This window comes from Polypterus senegalus, chromosome 6 (assembly GCF_016835505.1).
Source record: "Polypterus senegalus isolate Bchr_013 chromosome 6, ASM1683550v1, whole genome shotgun sequence".
Taxonomy (NCBI): domain Eukaryota; kingdom Metazoa; phylum Chordata; class Cladistia; order Polypteriformes; family Polypteridae; genus Polypterus; species Polypterus senegalus.
The window spans coordinates 172,339,323-172,366,031 of record NC_053159.1 but is presented as its reverse complement, the minus strand read 5'-3'; the positions used below and the strand labels follow the sequence as shown (position 1 = coordinate 172,366,031).

The window sequence follows — 26,709 nt, the reverse complement described above, 5'->3', positions numbered from 1 at the left end:
CAGAGTGTGGCAATGGTGGAGACTGAACTGCTATTTTCATATATGCATATCGTGTTTTTCATACCAAACATTATTCCAGTGTGCTTCCTAACGTTTGTAAAGAGCAATCTTTTCTCTTCCTCTCACAGCTGAAGTGGCAGCAAGTAAAATGACTCACTTATTGGTAAGAGAATGAGTCCATGCTGTGACTGTACTGCCAACATTTTTTTCATCCATCGCAGGGTTTCAGACCCGAGGAGACTGCAGTGAGGTCTATGGGTAACAGAACTGCCATTGTTTTTCCTAAAGGACAGTGGCTTGAGCTTTAGGGGGCTGCAGTGAGTGCTGGCCAGGAGAAACATCTCAGCTAGGGTGGCCATTAAACTTGTCGTGTGAGACAGTAGTTCAGCTGCTATTGGCCCACAGTGAGTACATGTGGGGCCCAGGAAGTGAAAGTAAAGCTTGTAGTCAGTGATGGGGATTGAACTTTTTTTTTTTTTTCTTAAAACGCAGTTATTTAAACACTAGGGGGTGATAGAGAGCACAGTGGGTAAAATGACTCATTTAAGGCCTGATCTGATTTGGAGACTGAACTGGCAGCATTTCATTTACTTCAGTGGCTTAGTCACCAGGGTCTGCAGTGGGCTTCTCAGCTGTACTGAACCATCAACATTTTCTTATAAGCCAGTAACCTGTAAGAGTCCACAGGGAGTACTGGTGTCTGAAGGGACTGTATGGAGTGAGATGGTGTTGGTGACTGAGGAGGTCAGCTTGGTAATTTTATATTGTGCCTTTCCTGGTAAAAAAAATATAATGGTGCTTTGAAGCTGTTATATATCAGAATTACATTTCTGTTACAGCAGGTTCAATTACTTTACTTTACTTTACTTTACAAATGGAATCAATGATGTGAACAGAAACTGTAAAGTAGATCATACAATTTAGTCATCGGGGTAATACTTGCATTAATAGTGGGGACACTTTTACAATTCACAAATACAGCAGAGCCCCCTTGCCCCACGATGTAACCATTTACGTGCTAGTAGTCACACTTTAGAAATAATGGAAACAAGTTCAAGTTGCCAGTTCCTTTACATGAAAATGTCCACTCAATGAGTAAACGTGAAAACAACTATTAATTGCTGAGATGCCCCAGTGGGTAAAGCCCTCCACTGTATGACTGGTGTTTGCTGATTTTTGTCATCGCTATATGCCCCAGAATGAAGAACTCAACCTTCACGTGTTTACATTACTCAAATGTAAAAACAGTTCTGTTATACTCTTGCCATTTGTGGATCACTTAAGATAAAGGTGGCAGCTAAAAATAGAGTGGGGTCAGAAAGTATTCAGACCCCTTCACTCCCTGCACACTTTATCATGCTGTAGATTTAATCTTAAATGGATACATTATTCTGTTTTTGCCCATCAGTCTACACTCAATAACCCATAATGACAAGGTGAAAACATGTCTTCAGAAGGGGTTGCAAATTTATTAAAAAATCAAACCTTCCTAGAAGTACTCAGCCCCTTTACTATGGTGCTTCAGATTGTGCTCAGCCACATCCTGTTTGCTTTAATTTTCCTTAAGATGTGTCTAGAACTTGAATGGAGTCCATCAGTGGCGAATTGAACTGATTGGACATCATTTAGAAAGGCAGACGTCTACCTGTGTATAGAAGGTCCTACAATTCACACTGCATGTCAGAGTTAAAATGAAGTCATGAAGTCCAAAGAAGTCTCATTAGACCACCATGATCAAATTGTGGTGAGGCACAGATCAGAGCAAGGGGATTAAACATTTCTTTAGCTTTAAGTGTTCTCATGAACTTGAAGAAGAAGAAGCCCAGAACCACCAGGACTCTTCCTAGAGTTGGCCCCCAAGTCAAACTGAGTAACCAGACAAGAAGTGCTTTGGTCAAGGAGGTGTCCAAGATGACCAAGAACCCACAGGTCACTCTAACAATGCTTCAGAAGCCTTCTGATGAGACGGAAGAACCTGTTGCAAGGGCACTACCTCAATCAGGAATTGCAGAAGCCACTCTTGACGTTTAAAGGACTCTGAGGGTGGGAGTGGAAAAGATTCTCTGGACTAAAATGGAAAGTTTTGAGCAGAACTGCAAACACTATGTCTAGTGAAGACCAGACACTGCTCTTCACCTGCCTAAAACCACCTTTACAGAGAAGCGTGGTCGTGGCAAATTCATGCTACAGGGTGCTGTTAGTGACAGGGACAAGGAGTTTGGTTATAATTAAGGGAAGGATGGAAGCTGCCAAATACAAAGATGTCCCTGAAGAAAACTTGTATGATACCTCAGAATGGGGCAATGGTTCACTTTTCAGCATGATAATGACCTGAAGTATACAACCAAGAGAACACTGGAGTGGCTTTAGGACAAGTCTAACTGTCCTTGAGTGGCTCAGCCGAAGCCCAGACTTAAACCCCATAGAACATCTGTGGAGAGACCTGAAGATGACAGCTTACTGATGCTTCCCATCCAATTGAATAGACCTTGAGAGGATCTGTCCAGCCAGAAAGAATGTGATAAACTGATCAATTTCAGGCATGCAAAGCTTGCAGATACTTATCCTAATAAAACGTGCTGCCAATGGGAGTTTGACAAAGTACTGAATTGAAACTTTAAATATTTATAAGAAGGAGAGATTATAGTATTTGATTTTTAATACATTTGCAAACCTTTCTGAAAGAAAATAACGAGGTACTTCTTTGATAAGATATGATTTATATAACTTACTCAAATTTCATTTTGTTTTAACTGTAGAATACAATAGCTTTGGAAATGTAGTCTCATAGCTTGAGTTTAATATTAAGTGACGAATGTCCATTAAAACCAGTCGTGGAATCCTAGGCTTACATTCAAAACTTAAACAAGGAGCGCTTGAGAATATGTGAGTTTTGCCTGCCATCTGCTGGGCGTGGAGGAAATTACAAGAGGCAACAATTTGCAAAGAACTAAAAGCAAGTCTTAAAACAGGGGTCCCCAAGTCCTGTCCCGGAGGGCCACAGTGGCTGCAGGTTTTCATTCGAACCCTTTTCTTAATTAGTGACCAGATTTTTGCTGCTAATTAACTTCTTTTGAATTCATTTTAATTGTCTTGTTTTTTTTAAGATTTGTTCTGAATTACTTCATTTCTTTCCTTAAATGGCACCCAAACAGAAATGAAATGTGAAGTGAGTGAGCTGACAGAAGGCCAGCTAAGTCAGGATCTCAAACTCCAACCAGTTCCTTAATTAGGCGCTGAGTCTCGTTGTTAATTAAACTCGTTCTTTAATTCCGTGGCTTGTTGCTGCTCTCATTGTGCATTAGCAGACATTTATGAAATTGTTGATTTTCTCTTTTCTAAGGGCACTGTTAAAATGTTTTGTGGACCTGAGCAGTTTAACATTCCAGAGACCTTTGTCTTTCTTTATTTTCAGATATTTTATGATGGACACAGTTTGCTGGTCATGTTTTGACTTATTTTGTATCTCATTATTGTTTGGCTGCTAATTAAAGAGAAAGAAACAATTAAGGTGTCTGAGTCTTCAAGAGCAAGTCAAATAATTCTGCAAACTTCTTGGGCCATCTCACATGCACTGCTCTTTTGAGATCTATCCACAGATTTCCAATGATGTTTAGGTCAAGGGAATTTGCTGGTATTTATTTGACTCCAGTCTTCCCTCTACCATTGACATGTTCCCTGGGCCACAGGCTGCAACACAAGCCCATAGCCTGATTGATCCACCGCCATGGTTAATAGTCGGAGATGTGTTCTTTTTAGGTTAATCGGCTTCCTTTATTCTCCAAACATACCTTTGCACATTGTAGCCCAAAAGTTCTATTTTGATTTAAGCAGTCCACAGAACTTGTTTTCCAAAATACATCAGGCTTGTTAAGATGTTCATTTGCAAACTAAATTTTGTGGCTAGGATGCAGAATAGATCTTCTTCTGCTGACTCTACCATGAAGGTCAGATTTGTTCAGGTGTCACTGCACAGTAGAACAGAGCACCACCACTCCAAAGTCTGCTAAATCTTCCTGAAGGTCTCATACAGTCAAACAAGGGGTTTATTTGTGTTTCTAGCTTCCAATGAGAAGTTCTTTCAGAACGTTTTCTTGGTCTTCCAGACCTTAACTTGACTTCCACCATTCCTGTTAACTGCCATTTCTTAATAACATAAGGAACTAAGGAAACAGATACCTGAAAATGTGTTGCTATCTTCTTGTTGCATTCTCCTGCTTTGTAAGTATCAATTATTTTATTTTTCAGAGTGTTAGGCAGCTGCTTAGAGGAGCCCATGGCTGCTGACTGTTGATGAGTCTGAGAAGTTATACAGCTTTGCAATTTGCATCACCTGGGGTTTCCTAATGATGACTATGAATGAGCCGTAGGCCTAACAGGGTAATGAAGGTCTGAGACCACCTTGGAAAACGTTATCTGAGAACTGAAATATCTTGGGGTGCCCAACTGCCCCACTGTACAATTGTACAAAACAAAAACAAAACACTAATCTTAAATAAAATGCTGCAAAGAAATGTGTCATCTTTACCTTTATGCATTTTAGTGATCAGTTTATCTTTTGCTCACTTAATTATTCACAGTAGATGACATTTTAAGCAAGGGCGCCCAGACATTTGCATGCCACTGTAAATCCTCTTCATGATTTGTTAAAACAGCACTGACTGGCGAAAAGACAGTAGTGTCTTTGGTTATCTGTTGTGGAGGAATTAACCACAGAGTAATACTCAAAAAGAGTTGGGGAATGACCCAGTATATTGTCAGACGGACAAAGATGAAAAAAATGTTCAAAATAAATCAAAAACTGATCACATTCGACACAGATATTCAGGTAAATGGCGGCTATATAGGCAAATGAAAAAAACACAGTGGGAGGAAGTGACAAGAGACATCATTGAGAATGGCCAAAAGTGACATCATCATGGCATAGCCGGAAGTGATGTCATCGGAAGTGGCCAGAAGTGACACCATCATGGAAGAGCTGGAAAGTGATGTCACAGATATTTTTTTTGTATGGGATGGTGGCCATTTTGAGAAAGTGGAAGTAAGGTAGGTGTATTATGTTTTTTCTTCTTTATTTCTGCAGACAAAGAGAGAGAGACATCAGTACACGTAACCAACCACCCATCTTACGAAATAACACTCACCTTAGGACTTGTTGACTGCTTCCTAACCGCGCGTGTGTGACATTGTATTTTAAAAAAAAGTGTAAAATAAAGAGGTAAGACAAAATAAGAAGACACAACCAATATAATGCATGCCATGTAAGTAGGACTTTAAATGTACTCTGCACATGTGACAGTAATACTACTACATGAAAACCAAAGTGACATTTGTCTTCAGTGCCTTCTACACCTTTAAGTCTCCAAGGGTATACTCACTCCAAAGTTCTCAAGACCCTCTGTGCCTCAACAACACTTAATTGGCTACCAATTAACAGCAGCCATCAACTTCAAAAGGCAGTTTTTTTAAAGCACTACCTCCCCAAGACGTTAGACGGCAGCTTTCCTACTTTACAGCGGTGCCGCCAGGGGGTGCTGTGGATGAGCTGAGGGACATAAATTATCTGCCTGACCTGGAAGTACTGTCAAACCATGGAAGAGCCAAAGTACTTCCGGGTTGGACAGTATATGAAGGAACCCAGCCAGCGAGTCTGAGTCAGGAGGAGGTGGACAACGCTTGCTGGGAGGTGCGGAGGAGAGAAGAAAAGGAAAGAGAAAAGAAAGAATAATTGTAGCTGATTGCCTGTTTATTTGTGGCTGTGGTGCTAGAAAGCACTGTGAAAGAGTTTAAAAGTAATAAATTACCCTGTGTCCTCAGTGTCTGTCTGTTGGGTTTGAGGAGCAACAATGCCCTCTAGTGTCCATTGCACCTATAAATGTGTAAGAATGTGGGACATGACAGAGCTTAATAATAATCCATTATTAGTATTTGCTTGCTGAAATTATGTTAATAACATTCTATAGCAGCGGCACTGGGAACAAGGAAGAAACCAAAGCTAGATAAGGTTCCACACTCACATGGGACCAGTTTAAAGGTGCTTATTAACAAAATATCAAAATCTTTGGGATACTTGAGGAAACCTAGAGTACCTGGAGAAAGATATGAAGAGAACATGTAAACTACACATACCGTATACACTCACGGATAAGTTCTCCAGCTGATAAGTCGGGACTTGATTTTACCATATAATTTCTGGTATTATATAATGTTGGGCATATAAGTCGAATGCGGAAAACTCACGCTATTGGTACAAGAGATTATGATATGCTAATACCCACCTGAGAGAGTAACCACGGAGCACACTGCCTTTTTTTCAAAGTGGGTGTGGCAATGTGCTGTATCAGCGTGTGTTTCTAACCCCCCCCACCTTCTATTGTGCCTACATGACCACATGGTAATGCCCGAACTATTCCAAAGCAACGTTTGCACTAATTTGTGTTTTTTGTATCTCACACCCTCATACACCTTTATCGTAAGAGCATCCCGTTTCTACGGTGGAGCGTTCAATCAGAAGAAAATATGAAGCTGATTTTAAATTAAACACCGTTGAAGTAGCGAAAGAAATTGGTAACTGTGCTGCTGAAACAAAATTTGACGCGTCTGAGAAACTGATGCGTGATTGGAGGAGGCAAAAAAATATTTAAGTGTCGCATTTTTCAACGGGTGTATAAGTCGGGGTCTGATTTTCTGATCAATTTTTTGGGTTTCAAGACCCGCCTTATACGTGAGTATATAGGACACTCAGAAAAATGGATGTGCTAGTTAGAATCCAGGATGCTAAACCAGTTAGAACTAATCACTATTCTGCCTACTTATGGACCTTTTGTCCAAATTAAGGCACCTGGATGCAGCTGGAAAGCCTCAGCCACTAACAATAAACTCACCTTTTGTAGTGTTATTATCTAGCCATGTTTGAAATTGTTATGTTCCTTGCTTTATTTTTTTTTTTTGAGTGCTTTGTTCTGAAACATGGGTTTTGTCCAGAGCAGAATTAATCATTTGCAGGATTTTTACTTTCAGCTTTTTTATTCTGCTGATTGAATTATTTTCGCATTTTGATTTGTTTTTCATGGCTGTAGTCTACTTGGTTATGTTTGCAACCACATTGCTATGCTGTGCAGTGCTATCATCACAAGTATATAAAAGCCAGAGTTCTGCACCTCTTGGTTGTCCAAGATTGTGGATACATACCAAACTTCTATTGCGCATGCTTTCTGTTGTAATTTAGTTTTTTTGGTACTTGATGAATTTTTATTTAATCTTGATTATAGCTTTGTTTAGTGTTCCCGATTGTTAGATATCCTGGTAATGATTTTGCCCATTTGTTTGACAATGCTTCAGCACGCAGTCCCTTTCTTTAAAAACTGCCACATTTCTTCTATAGGCAGAATATACTGTTCCTTCAGGAAGTATTCAGACCCCTTCACTTTTTGCACAGCCACGTGTTAAATCATTTAAATTCATGTTATCCCTTTTCAAACAACATTCAATATCCCAAAATGACAAAGCAAAAACAGGATTTTAGATTTTTTTTGGAAATGTGTTAAAAATAAAAAAAACTAATATATGAAATTGACACAAGTATCGAAAACATCAGTTTCTCTAGATATGTTTGACTGGATTCAAGTCACTACTGCATTGTATTTGCTTTGTGTTTAGTGTGGTTATCATTTTGGAAGGTGAACTTTTGACCCAGTCTGAAGTCCAGAGCACTCTGGAGCAGGTTTTCATTAAGGATATCTCTGTACTTTGCTCTAGTCAGCTTTCCCTCAAAGATGTATAGTCTCCCAATCTCTTAAACTGTATACAAACTGAATGGCATGATGCTACCATCACCGCACTTCACTTTTGGAATAGTATTTCACTGGTGATGAGAGATGCCCGGTTTTCTGAACATTGATGCTTAGAACTGAGTCCAAACAATTCAATCTTGGTTTCATTAGACCAGAAAATTTTGTTACCCTTAGTCTGGGTGTCCTTTCACAAACTCCAAGTGGACTTTCATGTGTCTTTTATGGAGGAGAGGCTTCTGTCTGACTACACTAATATTATATATTATATATAATATAATATAATATAATATTATATATTATACTAACGTTATATTCCAAATCGTAACCTTAGATCTTCAAATGAGTGTCTCCTTATAATTCCAAAAGCTAAACTTAAAAGAAGTGGTGAGGCAGGCGGCCTTCTGCTGTTATGCACCTAAAATCTGGAATAGCCTGTCAATAGGAATTCGCCAGGCTGATACAGTAGAGCACTTTAAAACACTGCTGAAAACACATTACTTTAACATGGCCTTTTTATAACTTCACTTTAACTTAATACTGATACTCTGTATGTTCAATTCTTCATAATAACTTTTCACAGTGGCTCCAAAATCCATACTGACCCCTACTCAATCTTCTGTTTCTTTTTCTGGTTTCTTTGTGGTGGCGGCCTGCGCCACCACCTACTCAAAGCATCATGATGCACCAACATTGATGGGCTGAAAGCCAGAAGTCTACGTGACCATCATCATCAGGTCCTTCCATGAAAACCCTAAATACATAGAGGACTGTTTGACTTATGTTAGGTAGATTGCCCAGAGGGGACTGGGCGGTCTCGTGGTCTGGAACCCCTACAGATTTTATTTTTTTCTCCAGCCTTTTGGAGTTTTTTTTGTTTTTTCTGCCCACCCTGGCCATCGGACCTTACTCTTATTCTATGTTAATTAATGTTGACTTATGTTTATTTTTTATTGTGTCTTCTATTTTTCTATTCATTTTGTAAAGCACTTTGAGCTACATTTTTTTGTATGAATATGTGCTATATAAATAAATGTTGATTGATTGATTGATTGATACACATTCTTCTTACATATACCTGCATTATATGAATTGCACTACCTGGTGAGCGCTCATTAATGGTTAGTTCTTGCTCCTAAGACTGTAGAAAAAAATCAAACCTGTATGATTTAGCTGGGGCAAGTCACAGACTGCTGTCACTAGGGATGTCAGACTGCATGGCTTGCAGTCACATGAGCGAGCCACTACTGCCTTCAACTGGCTAATAGTATGGATATCACAGAGGCACTGATCTTGTAAAGGATGTCTCACTATATATTAAAAGAATAGAGCCTCCTAAGAATAAACAAGTCTTTTCTGCCTTTTCTTATACAGTATAGTTCCTCTGTGTTAGTAAGCTAGTTCAGCCTGTTATTGACATGGATCTTCAATTACTTGTGGCAGAGCACCGACTCCATAATGTCTTCCTGAATACTAACTGGGCATAGAGGTTTTCTGGTTCGTTGAAAGTCAATAAGCCATTCCTTGGTTTTGCTAATGCTGAGTTGCAGACAAATCTCATTGCATCAAGGAACAATACCTGATTCCTATTATCTGTCTTACAACACCTTGCAAATGACATGACCTATATTCCGAGGTTTACAGACTGAAGAGAAAAGGTGACAAGGCTGTTCTTCGAGGTCCAAAATTTCTCACACAGACTTTGAGCAGCTGCACAAACTACAGTCTGCCCAGCAGATGCAGTGCATTATCCAGGACACCACAGGCACATCTGCCCATGTATTCCTGAGCTTACTCCTTAATGGGATAGCTGGATGGTACCCAAGGCCCTGAAGAAATCTAAAAACCACAGTTCTCACAGTGCTGCCAGCTTTTTCCAGATGGGAACAAGTCTTGAAGAGTGGACAAATAATGAATGTTCCACTCCAATCTTTGCCCAATAGGAAAACTGCAGTGGGTCCAAGTGGTCTTTCACAAGAAGACTAATACAGTCCAGAACCAGTCACTTGACTGTCCTCTTGAGGGACATAAGTTGTCTGATCTGTAGTCATTAGGTGAGCAGGCACCTTCCTTAGTTGGATCTGGGAAAATACAGGATGTTTACCACAGCAGTGGCACATTCTGGAGGTTTAGTGACAGAAGGACCGCACAAAGATAGTCAGCAGAGATCTAGAATACTCGAGAACTGACTATTTTGTGCCACCCCTTTTCCTTTGTGTAGCTTTTTCATAGGTCTCCTCACTTGATCATCCGTGTTATTAATTTATAGCACAACATGGCTGAAGGGGCTGCAGGCCACAAAATGCACACAAAGGGTCAGACCAGGACCTCACTAGTCTGCCTCAAAACAGGCTTTGCCACAGGTAGCTAGATCTCGACTCAAAAGTCAGGCTTTAGGGCCTAAAAAAGTGACAATGGCTTAAAAGAAGCAAAAAACGTAAGTAGTTTTGAAGCGTTCATAAGTAATTCTTATGAATACGCAAAGTTTAAGAAGATTACTAAACATGCAGCTAAAGTTATTGGGGCTAACGTAGATGATTTGTGAACTGTGCATCACTGGGCAATGTTAAAAGACTTGAACTCATCTGAAATGATGACAGAATTTAACTTCAGTAAATCAGGGAGGACAGTCTATTTCAAGACCCACACAAATCACTCCAGAAATTCCTTTTTTCCAAGTGCCATACATCTTCTTAAAAGACAGGCTGCATATTTTTCAAGTATATTATTTCTTTCCAAACATGGTATTGTATGCATTTGCCACGTGAAACTGTGTTCAAAAGTTCAACACTTTTTTATACATTTTAAAAAAATATTTTGTTCCCTGTGGTGCTTTACTATGGAGGGTATGGGGCAAAGAGTAAAACCCTCACAATATTCAAAATACAATCATTTTTCAAGTGAATACAGTACGTGCCTTTCAATATTGATCCGTGCCTTTCAAGTTATAGAAGCATGTTTGTGACAACTAAACGGGTCTGGAAAAAATAATTTTATTGCACATTCCTGGTACTGTTTTTCTCTTGGTAAGTACATGTTTTCTATTCTCTTGTGCAAATTCTCACATAAGTAGAGAAGTACAGTATATGAAAACAAAACCATCCACGTGACATGAAAAGTTTACTGTAATTTGGTCTGTTGGGAGGAAAGGTTGTTGTGCAGGAAGACTAAGTGCTGAGCTATCGCTCACAGTTGTGTTTCTTTTAAAATGGCCGAATCTCCTAAATATTGTGTTTTTTTTTGTTCAACAATGACATGTATGAACTATTTTACAATGTGTGTGTAATCTCAAGACATAGATCAATACTCAGCAACTGTCTTGATTTGAAAAAGAGACATATTTGGCAAGTGTTTAAGCTTTTCCTCCATGTCCCATAGACTACAATGTAAAGCGCTGGAGGGAGCAAAATATTTTTTTACATTTATAGAAAGCAATTAACTTTAGCATGGCGATTGCATATACAGTGTATAACATGTTTGTGAAGAAATAACTTCGACTTTGAAAAATACCAAATTTACCTTTTAATAAGGAATACTAGAAGTAATAAAAAGGTTTCAGAAGTGTAGAGTTTCTCATATGTATCATGTAACCATTTTGGGAAATGACACACTAGAAGTAGTTAGCAAAGAAACCGTTTTCAAGTTATGAAAGCTTTTTAGAATCTCTGTGTAAGTTTTAACCTGTCTTGTCCCTGTTTAATATGTAATTCAGTCTGTTACTGGATGCAACTGAGAGGGCAAATTTCATGTTTTCTTTGTGTAAGCATGACTAAATAAAAACCTTGATCTAAGTACTGTGGAGGATGGCCGGCTGTTTATCCCGGCCAATACCCCCAAGCCGCCAGGTGGAGCCCTCCTTGCAGCATGGAGGTCCCCAGAAGACTAGCAGGGCATCATGGACAATCAAGTTTTTATGCACCACCCTGCTGGATGCCATGGGGGCCACGAGAGGGAGCTGCAGGGAGGACCGAAGAGTTCTTCGTGCCCTATGACCCGGAAGTTCGTCATAGGAACAGCGACGGGCTTCCGGGGTGAGAAAAAGCATTGTTTACCCTGACCCGGAAGGAATAAGGACTTGTGGACTGTTGGGCAGGAACACCTCCGGGTCAGGGAGTATAAAAGGACTGTGGGAGCTCCCAGACAATGAGCTGAGCTGGGTGGAAGGGTGGCAACGCGTCTGGGAGCTGGAGGATTGTGTATTTTGATCTATTGGTAATTTATATGAGTATTGTGGTGGAGAGTGTGCTTTGTGCACTGTGGCGACAAAATAAAGTCAACTTGAGGACTTTTACCTGGTGTCTGGAGTTGTGGACAGGGGTTCAAGGGAGCCAGAGCGCCCCCTATCGTTCACAGTACATAAGTACAATTTGCACCGTTTATATTATTGTATGTCTCAAATATTTAGAGTGGTGGGTAAAATATGTGCTTAAGCTTAAATGTTTAAAGTTTAAGTATTCTTGATTGCTTTGAAATTTGTCGTTTTGCACTCTCTGATTGAGGTCCATAAAGGGTTAGATCCATACTAAAGGATCACAAAATACCATAAGTTTTGCAATTGCTGACCTTGAAACAAAAAGATCCCCCACATGTTTATGTTAGGAATGTGTCATTATTAACATTCTGAGAATCAAATCTCTCTATTATATAAAAATATCCTGGGATGAGACAAGACTTTTTTAAAGAAATTTTTTCAAGTCACGCCCTCCTCTCAACCTTATTCAACCACACACACGGTACTCTCACCTCTCATTCGTGTGAATGTTTTTGACAGACACAGTTCCTGCTCTCTCAGCTCTTTAAAATTTTAACGTTTTCCTCACTTTAAGTTCCCAATTAAAGAAGACGTAACATGTCCAAATCTTATTAAAGAATTTCATCACGAAGGGTTATCAACAGAAAAAATTAGTACTCGGGCAATCCTAGCACCGAGAAGCGATGATATTAAACTAATTAATGACAAAAATGTCGATCAGTTACACGGCAAGTTGGTCAGATGCGTATCAATCGACTATGCTGAAACAGTTGGTGGTGATCGTGCGGAAGATGAAAACATCAACTTACAATATCCCAAAGAATATCCACAACCGTTAACACCGTACGGTCTTCCACCACACGAATTACTGTAGAAAGAAGAATGTATCCAAGAAAGGTAATGTAGTACATCTTCCACGAATAACATTAGACAACAAAGCAGATCTTGATATGCCATTCATATTAAAATGTTAACAGTTTCCCATTAGAATAGCTTTTGCAAGGACAATTAACAAATCTCAGAGCCAAACATTCAAAAAAGTCAATTTATTTAATAGAGAGAAAGAAACAAAATTCACTCATGAGCAGTTATATGTTGCGTTTTCACGATGAAAGTCCAAACACAGAATCAAAGTTCAATGTGATACTGATGAAAAATTTAATTCAAAAAGTTGTTTTTACTGAAGTTTTACAGTAAAAGTTTAAGTTTGAAAAGTATTTGCGTGTTAATTTCAAATCCAAACAGAACAAAATCATATTATGCAACGAATAACTCTAACTCAACATATAACAATCTGTTTAAATTGTACATCCACATCCCCATACGTGAGCGGCAGAACCACAAAGAGGCTAGTGCGTAGTGCAGGCCCAGGGGTTGATAAGCTAACCGAGCAGGGGGCTCGGTATCAAAAAAAATATTATATTCATATTGCCACATGCCTGTATTACCAATCCCCATTTTTTCCAACTTCTGGAAAAAAGCAGTAACTTTGACCCCTCATATCCCACTGGGGGTGAACTCCTGGGGTCGGCTGATGTGACATGCATAACTTCTAGTCCTTCTGATCATTTTTGCTGAAGACACCCATTGGTTTACTCTTTACCATCAATCTGATTTGACTACTTGGCTGCTGGGTAAAGAAAAAAGAAACAGTACTGCATCAGAATGTTTAAATGTAAGGCAATTAAAATGATGGCAAGCATGGAAGCTGTAATTGGTAACTAATTATAAGAGTGGCTGGAACAAAACCCAACAGCCACTGCAATCCTCCAAGATCTGAGTTTGACACCCTGTGGGTTTATTATGCTTGAGTTTGACACCCTGTGGGTTTATTATGCTTATTTTATGAAGGTACACGTTTCTTTTATGATAGAGATACTCACCCTTTTTAAGTTCTTCTCATTTGATTATCATGTCAAATTCTGTCTGCATCGCTATCCTTTGCTCACCATTCACTCACATCTATCCTCGAATGACTCTGTTGTCCTCCCTTTAAAAAGTTATTTCATATACTAAAGCTGCCTGCGATGCTGCGAATGAAAGCGCCATGTGAGAAGTGTGCCGATCGGAGCGCTCATTTGCTCGGGCGGGCGGGAGAATGTCGTCAGAGACGGAGCGCGCTGTCTCTCTTATCGCGCGCTCCCTCGCCCCGTCTGTCTAACTGCACAAACGCTGCCTCTGTCTCGCAGTCGCTCACTGGTTGGCACTGCAGGCGGGTTGGCGACACAGGGGCTGACAGCCTCGCTCAAGTCTGCAAGGTGATAGCGAGTTTGGCAGCGCGAGATCGTCCTAGTGGCTGCGCGTGACGGCGTGAGCAGGAGTAGCAGCCGCAGCACCAGCGTCGCCATGGCGGAGCCAAACGAATCTCCGGTCCATAACCCGGCACCGACACCTCCACCTCCGACTACCGTTTGGCCCATCACCAGGGAGTCATACGAACTGCAGGAAGTCATCGGTGAGTTAGCTTTTCATTTTTTTTTTTTTGCTTATCTCCCCCTAGCGGTACAAGATCAGTCATCAGAAGGCAAGGACGACAAGGCCTACCGGCATCCCTTCCCAGCAACCCTGACCCTAAGTCATTGTCATTAACTGATTTAAAAGCTAAAACATTTTTTTAATGTTAAGTTGTGTATATAAAACGAAAAAGTCGTGAGTTTGTACGAGGAAGTGGCGTCTTATCTACGTCCGGCGTACATGATGCTCGCAGTATTGAAAGCTCGAGGCTGAACCCAGCAGTATTAAGAGGCTATTAGCTTCAATGCATTTTTATTAAACAGTTAACTCCTAATGGAGATAATTACCGGTTGTGCTGTTTAAGCCTTCCAAGATATCCGAGTGGCCCTTCCTTTAGAATAATTTCAAGATTTTTTTTTCCGACGCATTCTTTTACATGTACAGTACATGACCAAACGACGTTTGCCCAGAGAATTATAACGAGAAATCAAACTTTTAATAAGCCGAAAACATGTCGTTCTAAGGTTAGGTAGACCTGTAAATAGTACGGATTGCATGATACGTAACGGAAGTGTTTCTATTCCTTGTACGTTTAAAGTTAGCATCGTATCACATTGAAGACAACCTTGGACTAACTTCAAAATATTTTGTATGCTTTTAACATATAACGATCAAAAATAAAATGGTATTAATTACTTTAGTTGAACCAAAAGTAAATGTACCTTTGGCAAGTCACTTATATCGTTTCCGACTTACTGTGTGCCGCACACTGCCTCTGCAGGCGATGCCCTGAGATGTATACGTGAGTTTTATTTTTTTAAGTGATAAAACTTATTTTTGCATACTTTTCATTTTATTCACTTTCTGCCTGATGTACTTTTAGTAATTTGTTTAAAGCGTTGCACTGATTATTTATTGATGCTGGATTTCTTAAACAGTGGCATAAGATTCTTAATTCGTATTTAGGGGGGTTGGTAGTACTTGGCAGAAGCCAGCCATGAATGGGGGTCCCAGTCTGTCAAATAACCCACTCCCAATGTGTGCGCACACATTTCAATTTGGAATCATCTACTGGAGAAACACTCCTGCAGGCACATTGGGAAAATATGCATAGGCTAAGTAGACGGCATCCAGATTTGGGCTACAAACCCAATATGCTGGATTCCTGAAGCCATGCCAATCACCATGCAGATCTAATCAAACTACTTACAAAGTAACCATTTTTTCTTCTGCAGTGTGTACTGTTGTATGATTGCTTTTACATTTAAGATCAATAAAATATTTATCCATTTACCTATCCATATACAGTCATGCGCTCACTTGTGGCTTCATTTGGAACCAGCAATTTGACCTTTTCTCAAACTGGCAATATTTCGGTCACAAAGTGTACAGGTAATTGCTGTTGAGGCTCGATGGGCTTGGTGTGGTCACCGATACGCATGCTTTAACTGCCAGTACAGAGAAGAACAAACTGTTGTATGCGTCTCAGCAGCTGCATGCCAAGTGTAAAGCAGTGTTTCTCAACTATTGAATTGCGTGGTTGGTGGGTCGCAGGATGCCATCATTGGTATGAAAGTGGGTTGTCTAAGCCAGTGTTTCCCAGCCACTGTTGCTGTTACTGGTTCACAAGTGGGTCACCTTAGCAATTGGCATCACAGTGCTATCTATATGTTTCCCAATTCCCCATGCCATTAGTGAGTTGTCAGTGAATTTAAAATGGCAAAACTGGGGCTGTGGGATTCTAAAGGCTGGGAAATATTGCTGTGAGGAAGGCAGTGTGGGCCAAATACAGGAAAATAGCCAAAGGGAGCAGCACTGTTCAAAACCTTAAATGACTCTCCAACAGTTAGAAAACATACAAGACCCTGTGAAATGATAATGAAAGGCTTATTACTGCTGGTGGTCTTTCCAATTTTTACAGCATTATTAACTTATTTCTAGAACATCCATCCATGTTCCAACCCGCTGAATTCAAACACATGGTCATGGGGGTCTGCTGGAGCCAATCCCAGCCAACACAGGGCACAAGGCAGGAACCAATCCCAGGAAGGACACACACAAACACACCAGGGCCAATTTAGAATCGCCAATCCACCTAACCGGCATGTCTTTGGACTGTGGGAGGAAACCCACGCAGACACGGGGAGAACATGCAAACTCCACGCAGGGAGGACCCGGGAAGCGAACCTGGGTCTCCTAACTGCGAGGCAGCAGCGCTACCACCGTGCCACCCTTCTAGAACATTATTAACTTATTGTTTTCTGTGGCACTCAGCCATAAATATGAATTGGTGTAAATCAGTGCATGAATGTAGTTCCTTTTACGACAGCTCTTCTGTATCAGGCTAAGGGAATTAATCCAGTGTAGCCCTGAGCAGAGGAGAACGTCTTTTAATTTTTAAAAGTTTCTTTCATTTCTGTTTGTTAAACTGAAAGAAACAATGCCTTCGATCCTTTCCAATATCAAACATACTGCAGATCTGGAATTAATGTAGTATAAGGTACTCAATTGACATCTTGAATGGCATTTTTATATTTAAGGTATATAATTGTTTTGTAATCAGAAGACTAAAATAGCAGACAGAAGTCAAGATGTGGCATCACACATACTTTAAACAGCTTACATAGAACTTGTTACTTTTATTGTGATCGAGAACTGTAAGGCGTTTATTTTTTCTGAAACTACACACTGTGATGTACTCATCCTCTTATGTAGTTCTGTATCCATGCCTTCCAGTTCTTTTTCTGTCCTGGTTAGACCTAGTTTGCTGTCTCCTCTGAAGACAGTAACAGACACCTTTGTTTGAAATTTTCAGTTTCTTGGTAACCTGTCACATGGAAAATAACCTTCATTCTGCAAAAAAAAGAAAAAACATACTATCGCGTTTTTGAGAAATCCGTTTAATTTTGGCTATTTTTTAACCTAGAATTGATCTTTAGGAATGCAAGAACAGAATAACAAGTTTCAGTGGTGCTGTGAGCATGAGGTGTTGACCACTACGACATTGAATGGCTGTTAAAAATGGGTCTTTGCAGTCATATGTGAGTAACAGATCTGTAGTTTCAAGCAGAAATAGCTATTAGCAGCACCATTTGTGTTTTGGTTGTATTTTAAATCAATTTGCTGGTATCTTGATTAAAAAAGGTATCAATTTCTATTAGAAACATGAGAATTTCAGGGTCTGTCCATACTTTTGACTGATAATGTGTGTGTATGTATATCTTATATATAAATGTGTATGTGTGGAAGTGCGTGTGTCTGTCTGTCTGTCTGACTGACCCAGAAGTGAGAGGTGGAGTCGGGGTAAGGGCTCCCTCCACCTCCGAGGATACACAAGCGAGACAAGCACATCGACAAAACGAAACCTTTGAAGAAAGAGTCACTTGCTGAGCTGCTAATACAGAAGCGAGGCGAGCACATCGGCAAAACGGTATCCCTTTTACTTTTTCTCCTGCCGCTAATACACAAGTGAGGTGAGCACATTGGCAAAATGAAACCTCCAAAGAAAGACAAAGCCGCTAATGCACAAGCGATGCGAGCAGGTCGGCAAAACAAAACCTCTTAGGAGAGAGACGCCCAGAGTAGTCCTTTCAATTACCTGACATCTCTACATTTCAATTTTTTTTCTGACGACTTCAATAGTTTCTAGGACCTCATGCTTTTTACAGCACGGGCTTACACAGCTAGTATACATATAAAATATAAAAATGTGTGTGTGTACATAAATCATATTTATCATTTTGTTTAAATAAATGTAATGAATGAAACATCATGACATAGTGCTTAGCTCAAGACATGGATAAATCAAATATGCCTTTTCTACTACATTCCAAATACTTATATCTTAAGTGAATTGTTTATATTGAATTGGCACAGTAAGTTTGCCTAAGTGAAGGTTTAGGGATGTGTGTGTGTGTCAGAGTGTAGTCTAGATTGAATAGATTTCCCTTCTGGTACTAATTTCAATTTTATGTTGTTGAGATAAGATGCAGCTTCCATTATCTTGTTAGTAAAAGAGAGTGACATCAGATGAATGGAAAAAAATAATGTACAATAGGTGGTTCCGTTGTTAATCAATTTATAAAATTATGAGCTGATTAATGGCAGATCTTGTAATGAAATATTAGGGCACTGACTTTTAAGATAAAAGTCTGACAGATTAACCCCGAATCCAAACCTTTGACTTACTGTGTGGTCATAACCTGTCTGTGCTTTTAGCTGTAAAACATATGTAAACAATTGTAATGTATTCTTGAGCAAGGGTGTCTGCCAGAAGCATAATAATAAAATTAACAATGAGTATGAAACAGAGGTCACCTAACAGGACAATGCTCCACCTAGGTTGAGCTAGTAGTGGAGTTGTTCAAAGCACTGTGCAGAGACTGTATTCCTAGTCTTCTTTAGCATTTCTTGGCCAAAAATGTGGTGCGGCTATAAGTGCAGCTATAGCATAGGGTCCCTGCTACTGTAGAAGTGGAACATCAACACTTTATTTTGGACATACTGGTTTTAACCAAAACTAGATAGAAATACAGAAGATTAGCTCAATATTGTACAGTAATGGATATGTGGCTGGCCCCACTAACTGAAAACAGGAAGGTAGGTAATTGCAATCAATTGGATAGCCTTTGGAGAAGCTCTTTTAAAAAGAAAGCAAATTTGCTAAAATGTATAGGCCATTATTGCACACCTTTGTTCTGCTTGTTTAAGACAAAAGTATATGGTGAAATAATAAAAGTACTTAAGGTGAAAGTTTATTACAACTTACTAGTTGTAGTAAGTTCATAGTAGTTGGCTTTTTGTAGCTGTACAGCTGAATATGGATTTTTTTTCTTGGACTAGATTATTACTGTTATAGCTGTTGTGCTCAAATGATATAATGATTTATAAAAACTCCAATCAAGTCTCAAATCAGTTCTATGAATGGTGTGTATCATTAACTTAAGATGGGTTGGTACAATCCACAGTTATGCATGAACTTGTGATACTTAAGCAGCCTTTCATTGAACACTAATCATGCCTCAAAAAGACATAGAGGTGAGTGCAGTTTAGACAGATTGAGAACCCATAACTTTAAACATGAAGCTGAAGTGATATTTGGTGTGTTATGGGGCAGCTTGTAAAAGCTTAGAGTTTTATTTAATTGTAATAAAAGAGAACTACTGTACATGTATCAGAGGCAGTAGTGGTCTTTTCAGCAATTGATTAAGAAATAATATGTTATCTATAAAAACAGCACTGAGATGCGTCTGCTATTAAAGAAGAGAGAAAGGCTGTGTAGTATCCTATAGCAGACTGATGCCCATGTACATTATGGATCTAAGTTTGTGTACTGCATAACTAAATGTTAATAGCATTATTCATATTAACAAACATTTTTTAAATGTCTTGTTTGACTGAAAATATAGCAATTTATGAATTTTCATGCTTCAAACACTTGACACTTATTCAGTAGCAGTATGAACCACATTTGTAAGAAAATGAAAATTATATACAAGACCATACTCCTTAATTACTAGGGAAAACAGTACATTTATTTGCAAGCTTGCAGTGTGCATTTAGCAACCAAAAAGGAAAACTACAGCTTCTCCTCCTGGTGTGATGCCCAAATGTCACTTCTGCTGAAGGAGTTTGCCCTCATCGGAATGTCAGATTGCACAATGCAACATACACGTCAATGCCATTTAAAAGGACTTACCTGTGCATTGATGTAATGATTCATATTTTCCATAGCCACCCTTTAATTAGGATGGCGGTGCTGTTATTCACACTAGTGTGGTCTATTGCTCATATGACTTTTGGGGAAGCCTAAAGTAACATTAGTCAGTGTCACTGATAACAACTTTGGATAAGTACATTTTTCACAGATTCTCTTATTAAACAAAATATATATATATAAAAAAAAAAAAAGTCGGAACGATGCAAACAGTTTGTGCGCAGGTCAGGTATTTGCTGTGGTGAGTTGACTTTGCACTGTATGGCTTCAACTAATTGCATATAAAATTGTTTTTTGCAATTCTTTAGTCCTCAGAAATTGCTAAGGGGTCTGTCCTACCATTTAACAATATATGTTATGGATAATTCATGTTTCTTCTTTCATTGGTTTTCAAGAGATGGACATGTCATGTATGATTGGGCTGGGTTTCTGAAAGCAACCTGAGTTTTTATGCATTGAATGCAACACCAGACCATACTTGTTAGTTTTTATAATGAGTGTTTATACTGTGCTGGCAGATCGGTTACAAAATGTTTTGTATTTTTAGTATCTTACTAATGAAAAAGAAATGTATAAACTTTTATAAAATAATGAAGAGGTAATTTGTGCATGTGAATATTTAATATATGTTACTCTTTATTATTATACAATATACATACACATACTGTTAATGCTTATATTAATCATGACACTGGGCTTTCTTTCTAATTATTATTTGCTCTGGTGGATTACAGGCTCTACCGAAGCACACCATACTTAATACTAGAAGATATTAAAGTGTGGCAATTTTTGCTTTGCATCCTTCCCCACAATAACCTATTGTTTATGCGTGAGGAGCGAAAACTTTAGACTCTTCAGAAATTTTGATCTCCAGTATTTGACAGATCTCGAGGTTTTAGGGCACCCTGATAACGAAACATCAATATCTTGATGATGGGTGTGTGTTTGTCTGTGTATGTGTGGGTGTGCATGTGTGTGTGTGTGTGTCATACCTTCTTGAAGAAGGTCTACAGCTAAAACAGCAGGACAGAAAAATACCAAACTCGAAACTTGAGCCAATTTGCGCAAGACAGAGGGGCACTCTAGAGGAACCCTCAAATACTGTAATTCTGCAATTAATTCTGAATTTTTCTCATCAATTGCTATTGTAACGACCTAGTTTATGATCAGAAAGATCAGCATCATTGGCGGTCAATAATTACTGAAATGTTATAGAATAGTTTTGGTAACTTGGTACCTAGGGCACAAAGCCTACTGACAGCTTATGTCTGAATTTTTTCTTGTGCATTACATTACTATAAATATACAGTATTTGCGCTGCTTAGTGTTAGAGGTTTACAGACTAAGAATTAGTAGTTTTTATAACATTGTGAGACATAATATTTTTAACCTGGTTTTTATAACCTTGTCTTTTCCTTTTGTCTGTCACTGGCAAAAAAGAGCAATTGGGATGAATGGCATAATAATTTAAATGTCACATATTGTTAATTTGTCATTTTTCAAAACATTTTGCATTTTAACGTTTTACCATTTTGTAACAAACAGATCAAACTCATTTAAACAACAGAGTGACAAACATTGTAACAACATTAGATACACTAAAAAAATCACAGATTTTGTTTCTTATCCAATGTACATTTAATTAACTCTCAATCTACAACACTTTGGTAACCTTCATCTTTATACTGGTATAGAGGAGGCTAAGAAATATAATATTAAGTTGCCTCAGTTACCAAGCATGACTTGCTGATATTTATTTTGCCAATGTGAAACCAGCTAAAGTACTCGCGGCTTCTTGATTTAAGAATGGTGTACTCGCTATTCACCCTTTGTGGAGCACACCTTGGGAAGTACTTTCACGCTGAATGTAAGGCAATCTGGAAAAGCCTGTCCAGTATTGTTAATAAAGCAGATGCCTAAAGTAGGTTTTGTTGACTTTCTACCCATAATAGTTATTATTCCTTTGGCAGACACCCTTATCAAGCACACATTTTGAATTTATGTGTTATAATTAGAGCACAGACAAGGTATTGGCAAGCTAGAACATTAGCTGGCCAAGCAAGCTTAATTGATTGAATGTTTTGTTTTGTTTGTAAAATGGTCTTATTTGATTGTTGGAGCTTAATTTTCACACTTTTTACTTTGTCCTTTTCATTTTGCTGAAATATAGCTGCAGTATATCAGCCAGGCCTGCTACTCTTTGTATTTCCAGCTAAAACGCTTATTAAGTCTTCCTGTTGAAAATTTCCTCCTTTATTCCCAAGTTACAATATTGTTCTGCAAAGCATTTGCCTTTGGAAAATAAAAAGGCTACTCTGTCTTAGTGAAAGAAGTTTGTCGTTTTCAGTGTCCAAGTCTCTTACTTCATAGTGTTCACTTAAATTTCTGGTCTGCTTTTTGGGACAAACACATGTTCACTGTTGATTTGTTCCTGTTTCCATGCATGAAAGCCATCAAGGCCTTTCTCATAACTCTAAATACAGCTGCAACCACAAAAATGCAATTTCTGTGTGACCTAGTTGTTATTGTTTTTTGTTTTACATTATTGAATGAGATGCAGTTAGGTCATAAGTATTTGGACAGTGACACAATTTTCATAATTTTGGCTCTGTATACAATCACAATGGATTTAAAACTAAGTGATCAAGATATGATTGAAGTATAGACTTTAAGCTTTACTCCAAGGTGTTTAACGCACACATTGTATGAGATTGGCCATTGAAGATTATTCCACTTCTTTGTGTTGAAAAGCACTTGGTTTGCTTTCGCAGTATGTTTTGGCTCATTGTCCACCTGTATTATAAAGCGTCGTCTTATCAGTTTTGTAGCATTTATCTGAATCTGAACATATAGTACAGCCCAATACATTTCAGAATTCTTCCTGCTACTTCTACCAGACGTCATGTCATCAGTAAACACTAGTGACTGATTTCCATTTGCAACCCAGCATCATCATTCCAGAACACTGCCTCTACCATGTTTCACAGTTGATGTGGTATTCATCGGATCATGAGCTGTTTTCTTCTCTTCTCCATACTTCTTTGCACCTTGTGGCCCTCTGTCTTTACTTTCATGAAGTCTTCTGTTGATTGTAGACTTTAGCAATGATAGATCTATCTCCCGGAGAATGTTTGGTTTGGTTAAATGTTGTGAATTGGTCCTTCTTCACCAAGGACAGAATTCTGCAATCATCCAGCACAGTTGTCTTCTGTAGTCTTCCAGACCTACTGGTGTTCCTGAGTTCACCAGTGTGTTCCTTCTTTTAAAGAATGTTCGAAATGGTTGGTTTGACCACTTCTCGTGTTTCTGCTCTCTCTCTAATAGGTTATTTTGTGTTTATCAGTCTAATGACGGCCCGTTTTTCTTTGCATGGACAGCTCTTTGGACCTCATATTGAGAGTTCACAGTGACAGCTTTCAAATGCAAATTCCACAGTTGGATTCAATTCCAGACCTTTTACCTGCTTAATAGTTTATTAAATATTGAAGGAACTGCTCCCAGCTGGATATGGCACAGCTTTTCAGTCAAATGGCCAAATACTTTTGAGCCCCTGGAAAAGGGGAGGCTTTACAGATAAATGGCTATCATTCCTAAATAGCTCATGCAATATTTTTGGTAAACCCTTTAAATTAAAGCTAAAAGTCTGTACTTCGATCACATAATTATCGCTTTATTTCATATCCGTTGTGGTGGTTGTCAGTCAATATTATAAATATTATAGAATATAATATCTTTTTATTGTCATTGCATTGAGAACAATACAACAACATTTAAAACGGCTCTCCCAAAGATACTTTCATCACTCACACACACATCCTCACATATACACAAATTAAAAACTGATTGGATTGTAAAAATAATGTAAAAAAATATATAATTATTAAAAGTGCATTTCAGTAATTGCACACAGTTTCTCACATGAAACAAAGTCCAAGGCTATTAAGATGGTGAAAGTGAAAGTAGGGACAATGGGATAGATGGCAGAGAATTCAGTTCTTGGACAGCAGAGTGGTAAAAGCTGTTTGTCACTGTCCAAATAATTATGAAACTAACAGTAAGTGGACAACATTATTTATCAACTCAACTAATTCAGTTAGCACTGTTTTTACAATATTCTTCCACTGTGGGCTACAGTGAACATTCAGATGAAGCATCCACCTTGAAACGTTTAATTTCTGTCCCTCACATTGCATGATAACACAGCATTCACTCCTGCTTTTGATATGGTAGTACATGAAAGTTTTTAACCCTTGATGAGATATGCTAGATTAATTTAAGCCTGTTAGACCTGGATGTTTTTCTACCAAAGCTCCTTGATGTGGCGTTCACTATATAAATGTTCACAAGATCTTAAATGTAAATAGTAAAAAAAAATATTACTAATAATAGTAATAATATACCAGCAGAAACACATACAAGTATACATAACATGCAACTTATGTGTATATACACAGTACTGTGCAAAATCTTAGGTCGAGTGCTTTCAAAAATAATTCCATGAATTGCTTTAATTAATTAATTAACTTCCTAGAAAGTGCAGTAAACAGAAAAAAATACTTGGTGTTGCAACCCATTGCCTTAAAGAAAATAGGAGCAATTCTCTTAGGTACTCTTATATGCAGTTTGTGAAGTTCTGTTCTAAGCCTCTTTGGAGAGCTTGTCACAGTTCCTATGACGACTTTAGCTCTTTTACTCGCTTCTGTCTCTGCAAGCAATCCCAGGCCAAATCAATCATTGCAGGATTCTGTGTTTCTGTTTTCACTGTAGATAGTTTTTTTTTTTTTTTTATAATTTTGGCCATGTCTTTGGGGTTGTTTTCTTGATGTAGAATGAAGTTGAAATTGGTCAGACGCAACACTGAATGATTTGTATAAGGGATACAAATTTGCCTGTACTTATCAGCAGTTAGTGGGGCCGTTGATTTTGATCATGACCATCTACAAAATACCCCAAGTCTGCAGGAAATATCCACAGTTCTTCATTGTGGTCTGGAGACATTAATCGATGTGTCCTTCTCTAGCGCTTAGGCCGACAAAGTTTTTTGTTCAAGCCATTTGTTGTACCCCAGTCCTTGTGTTTTTAGGTGCAGTTGAGTCTTTTGGCTTTCTTTTAACTTTGCAGCAATGGCTCTATTGTCAAAAGTCTACCATGACAACCACTTCTGGGAAGATTTCTCTGGACTGTAGATTGGCTGTACCATGGTCCTAGTGTTTACTGCTAATTCTGGGCTGATAGCAGTGCTGAACATGTTCCGATTTCAAAGGAAAGTATGCTCGATGTATTTCTTGTTTATCTAGCTCAGTTTCTGTGGCCAGTCACTGTGTTTCTTGTTCTGAACTTTGCCCTTTGGGTTGTGCTTCTGCAGAAGAACTTTGACAGCGCATCTAGAAACGCCTGTCTGCCATGACATTTCTGCTCAGTAAAGATTTTGATGACCACTTTGTGACTTGTCACTATGCTTATTTTTTTCCAGGTGTGTAATCAGTATGGCCATTCCTTGCACATTTTTATTCCCACTACACAGCTGTTTCAGTTTATCACTTTGGTTCAACCTGCACATTATGTAATTGATAATTAGCTCTGACGTTATATATGTGTGTACATTATATTATGTGTGAGTGTGTATATATTGGGCTTTAAGCTATATGCCTATAAAGAGATCAAAGCTTTTTAACTGGACAATGGTCTATTATTGTGTTGTTTTATCTTATTTTATTACTTCACTTTTTGCAAAATTAATATTTTAAACTGTACAATACACTTTTTTCCAGGGTGGTAGAGTTGGTGCACAAAACCTCTGGCTCCTCAATGTATGCTACCGTAAACTCTGACTTCTCTATTTGTAAATTAAGCCAATATATAGTACCAGTCAGAAGTTTGGGGTCACTCAGATATTTTCTTATTTTTGATAGTGAAAAGTCAAGAAAAATTACACCTTTTATTGGCTAACTAAAAAGTTAACAATATGCAAGCTTTTGAGGCACCTCAGGCCCCTTCGTCAGGCAAGATGACATCTTACCTGAAGAAAGGGGCCTAAGTTGCCACGAAAGCTTGCATATTGTAATCTTTTTAGTTTGCCAATAAAAGGTGTCTGTCATTTTGCTTGACTTTTCACTTCATTCATAATGTCTAACACGGTACAACACCCTAGTACTACAGACATATTTTTGATAGAAATATATACCTTTTTTTAACAAGATACTATTAAATTGAGTACTGGCATTCTTAAAGTTCAGTTCAGGGTTCAAAAATGGCCAAACTGAGACCTCTATCTTTAAGAGCCATGTCAGTCTATTGTTTTTTTTTTTTTTTTGTTTTTTTTTGCAGAATGAAGGTTATATTGAAAGTGATGATTTCATATAAAAATGTTTATTACTTTCTTCTTAGTGGTGGGCTTTTTTTCTGCCATCAATATGCCTTTCCATCTCTATAAGGCATTGTGTCATTATTAAAAACTATCAATTTATTAAGCATAACTTAATTTTATTTAAAATTAT

General features: G+C 38.4%; 1 protein-coding gene across 2 annotated transcripts in view; it reads left to right on the top strand.

Annotated features, from left to right (window-relative positions):
- The first annotated feature begins 14,230 nt into the window (after positions 1–14,230).
- Positions 14,231–26,709, top strand: part of stk39 (serine threonine kinase 39) — a 161,048-nt gene continuing 148,569 nt past the window's right edge. The window contains exon 1 of one of the 2 annotated variants that reach the window (XM_039757539.1): positions 14,231–14,497. In XM_039757539.1, the coding sequence (XP_039613473.1) occupies positions 14,389–14,497 (109 nt within the window). In that variant the 5' untranslated portion in view covers positions 14,231–14,388. The remainder of the gene's footprint in view (positions 14,498–26,709) is intronic. The other variant, XM_039757540.1, reaches the window with a different exon arrangement.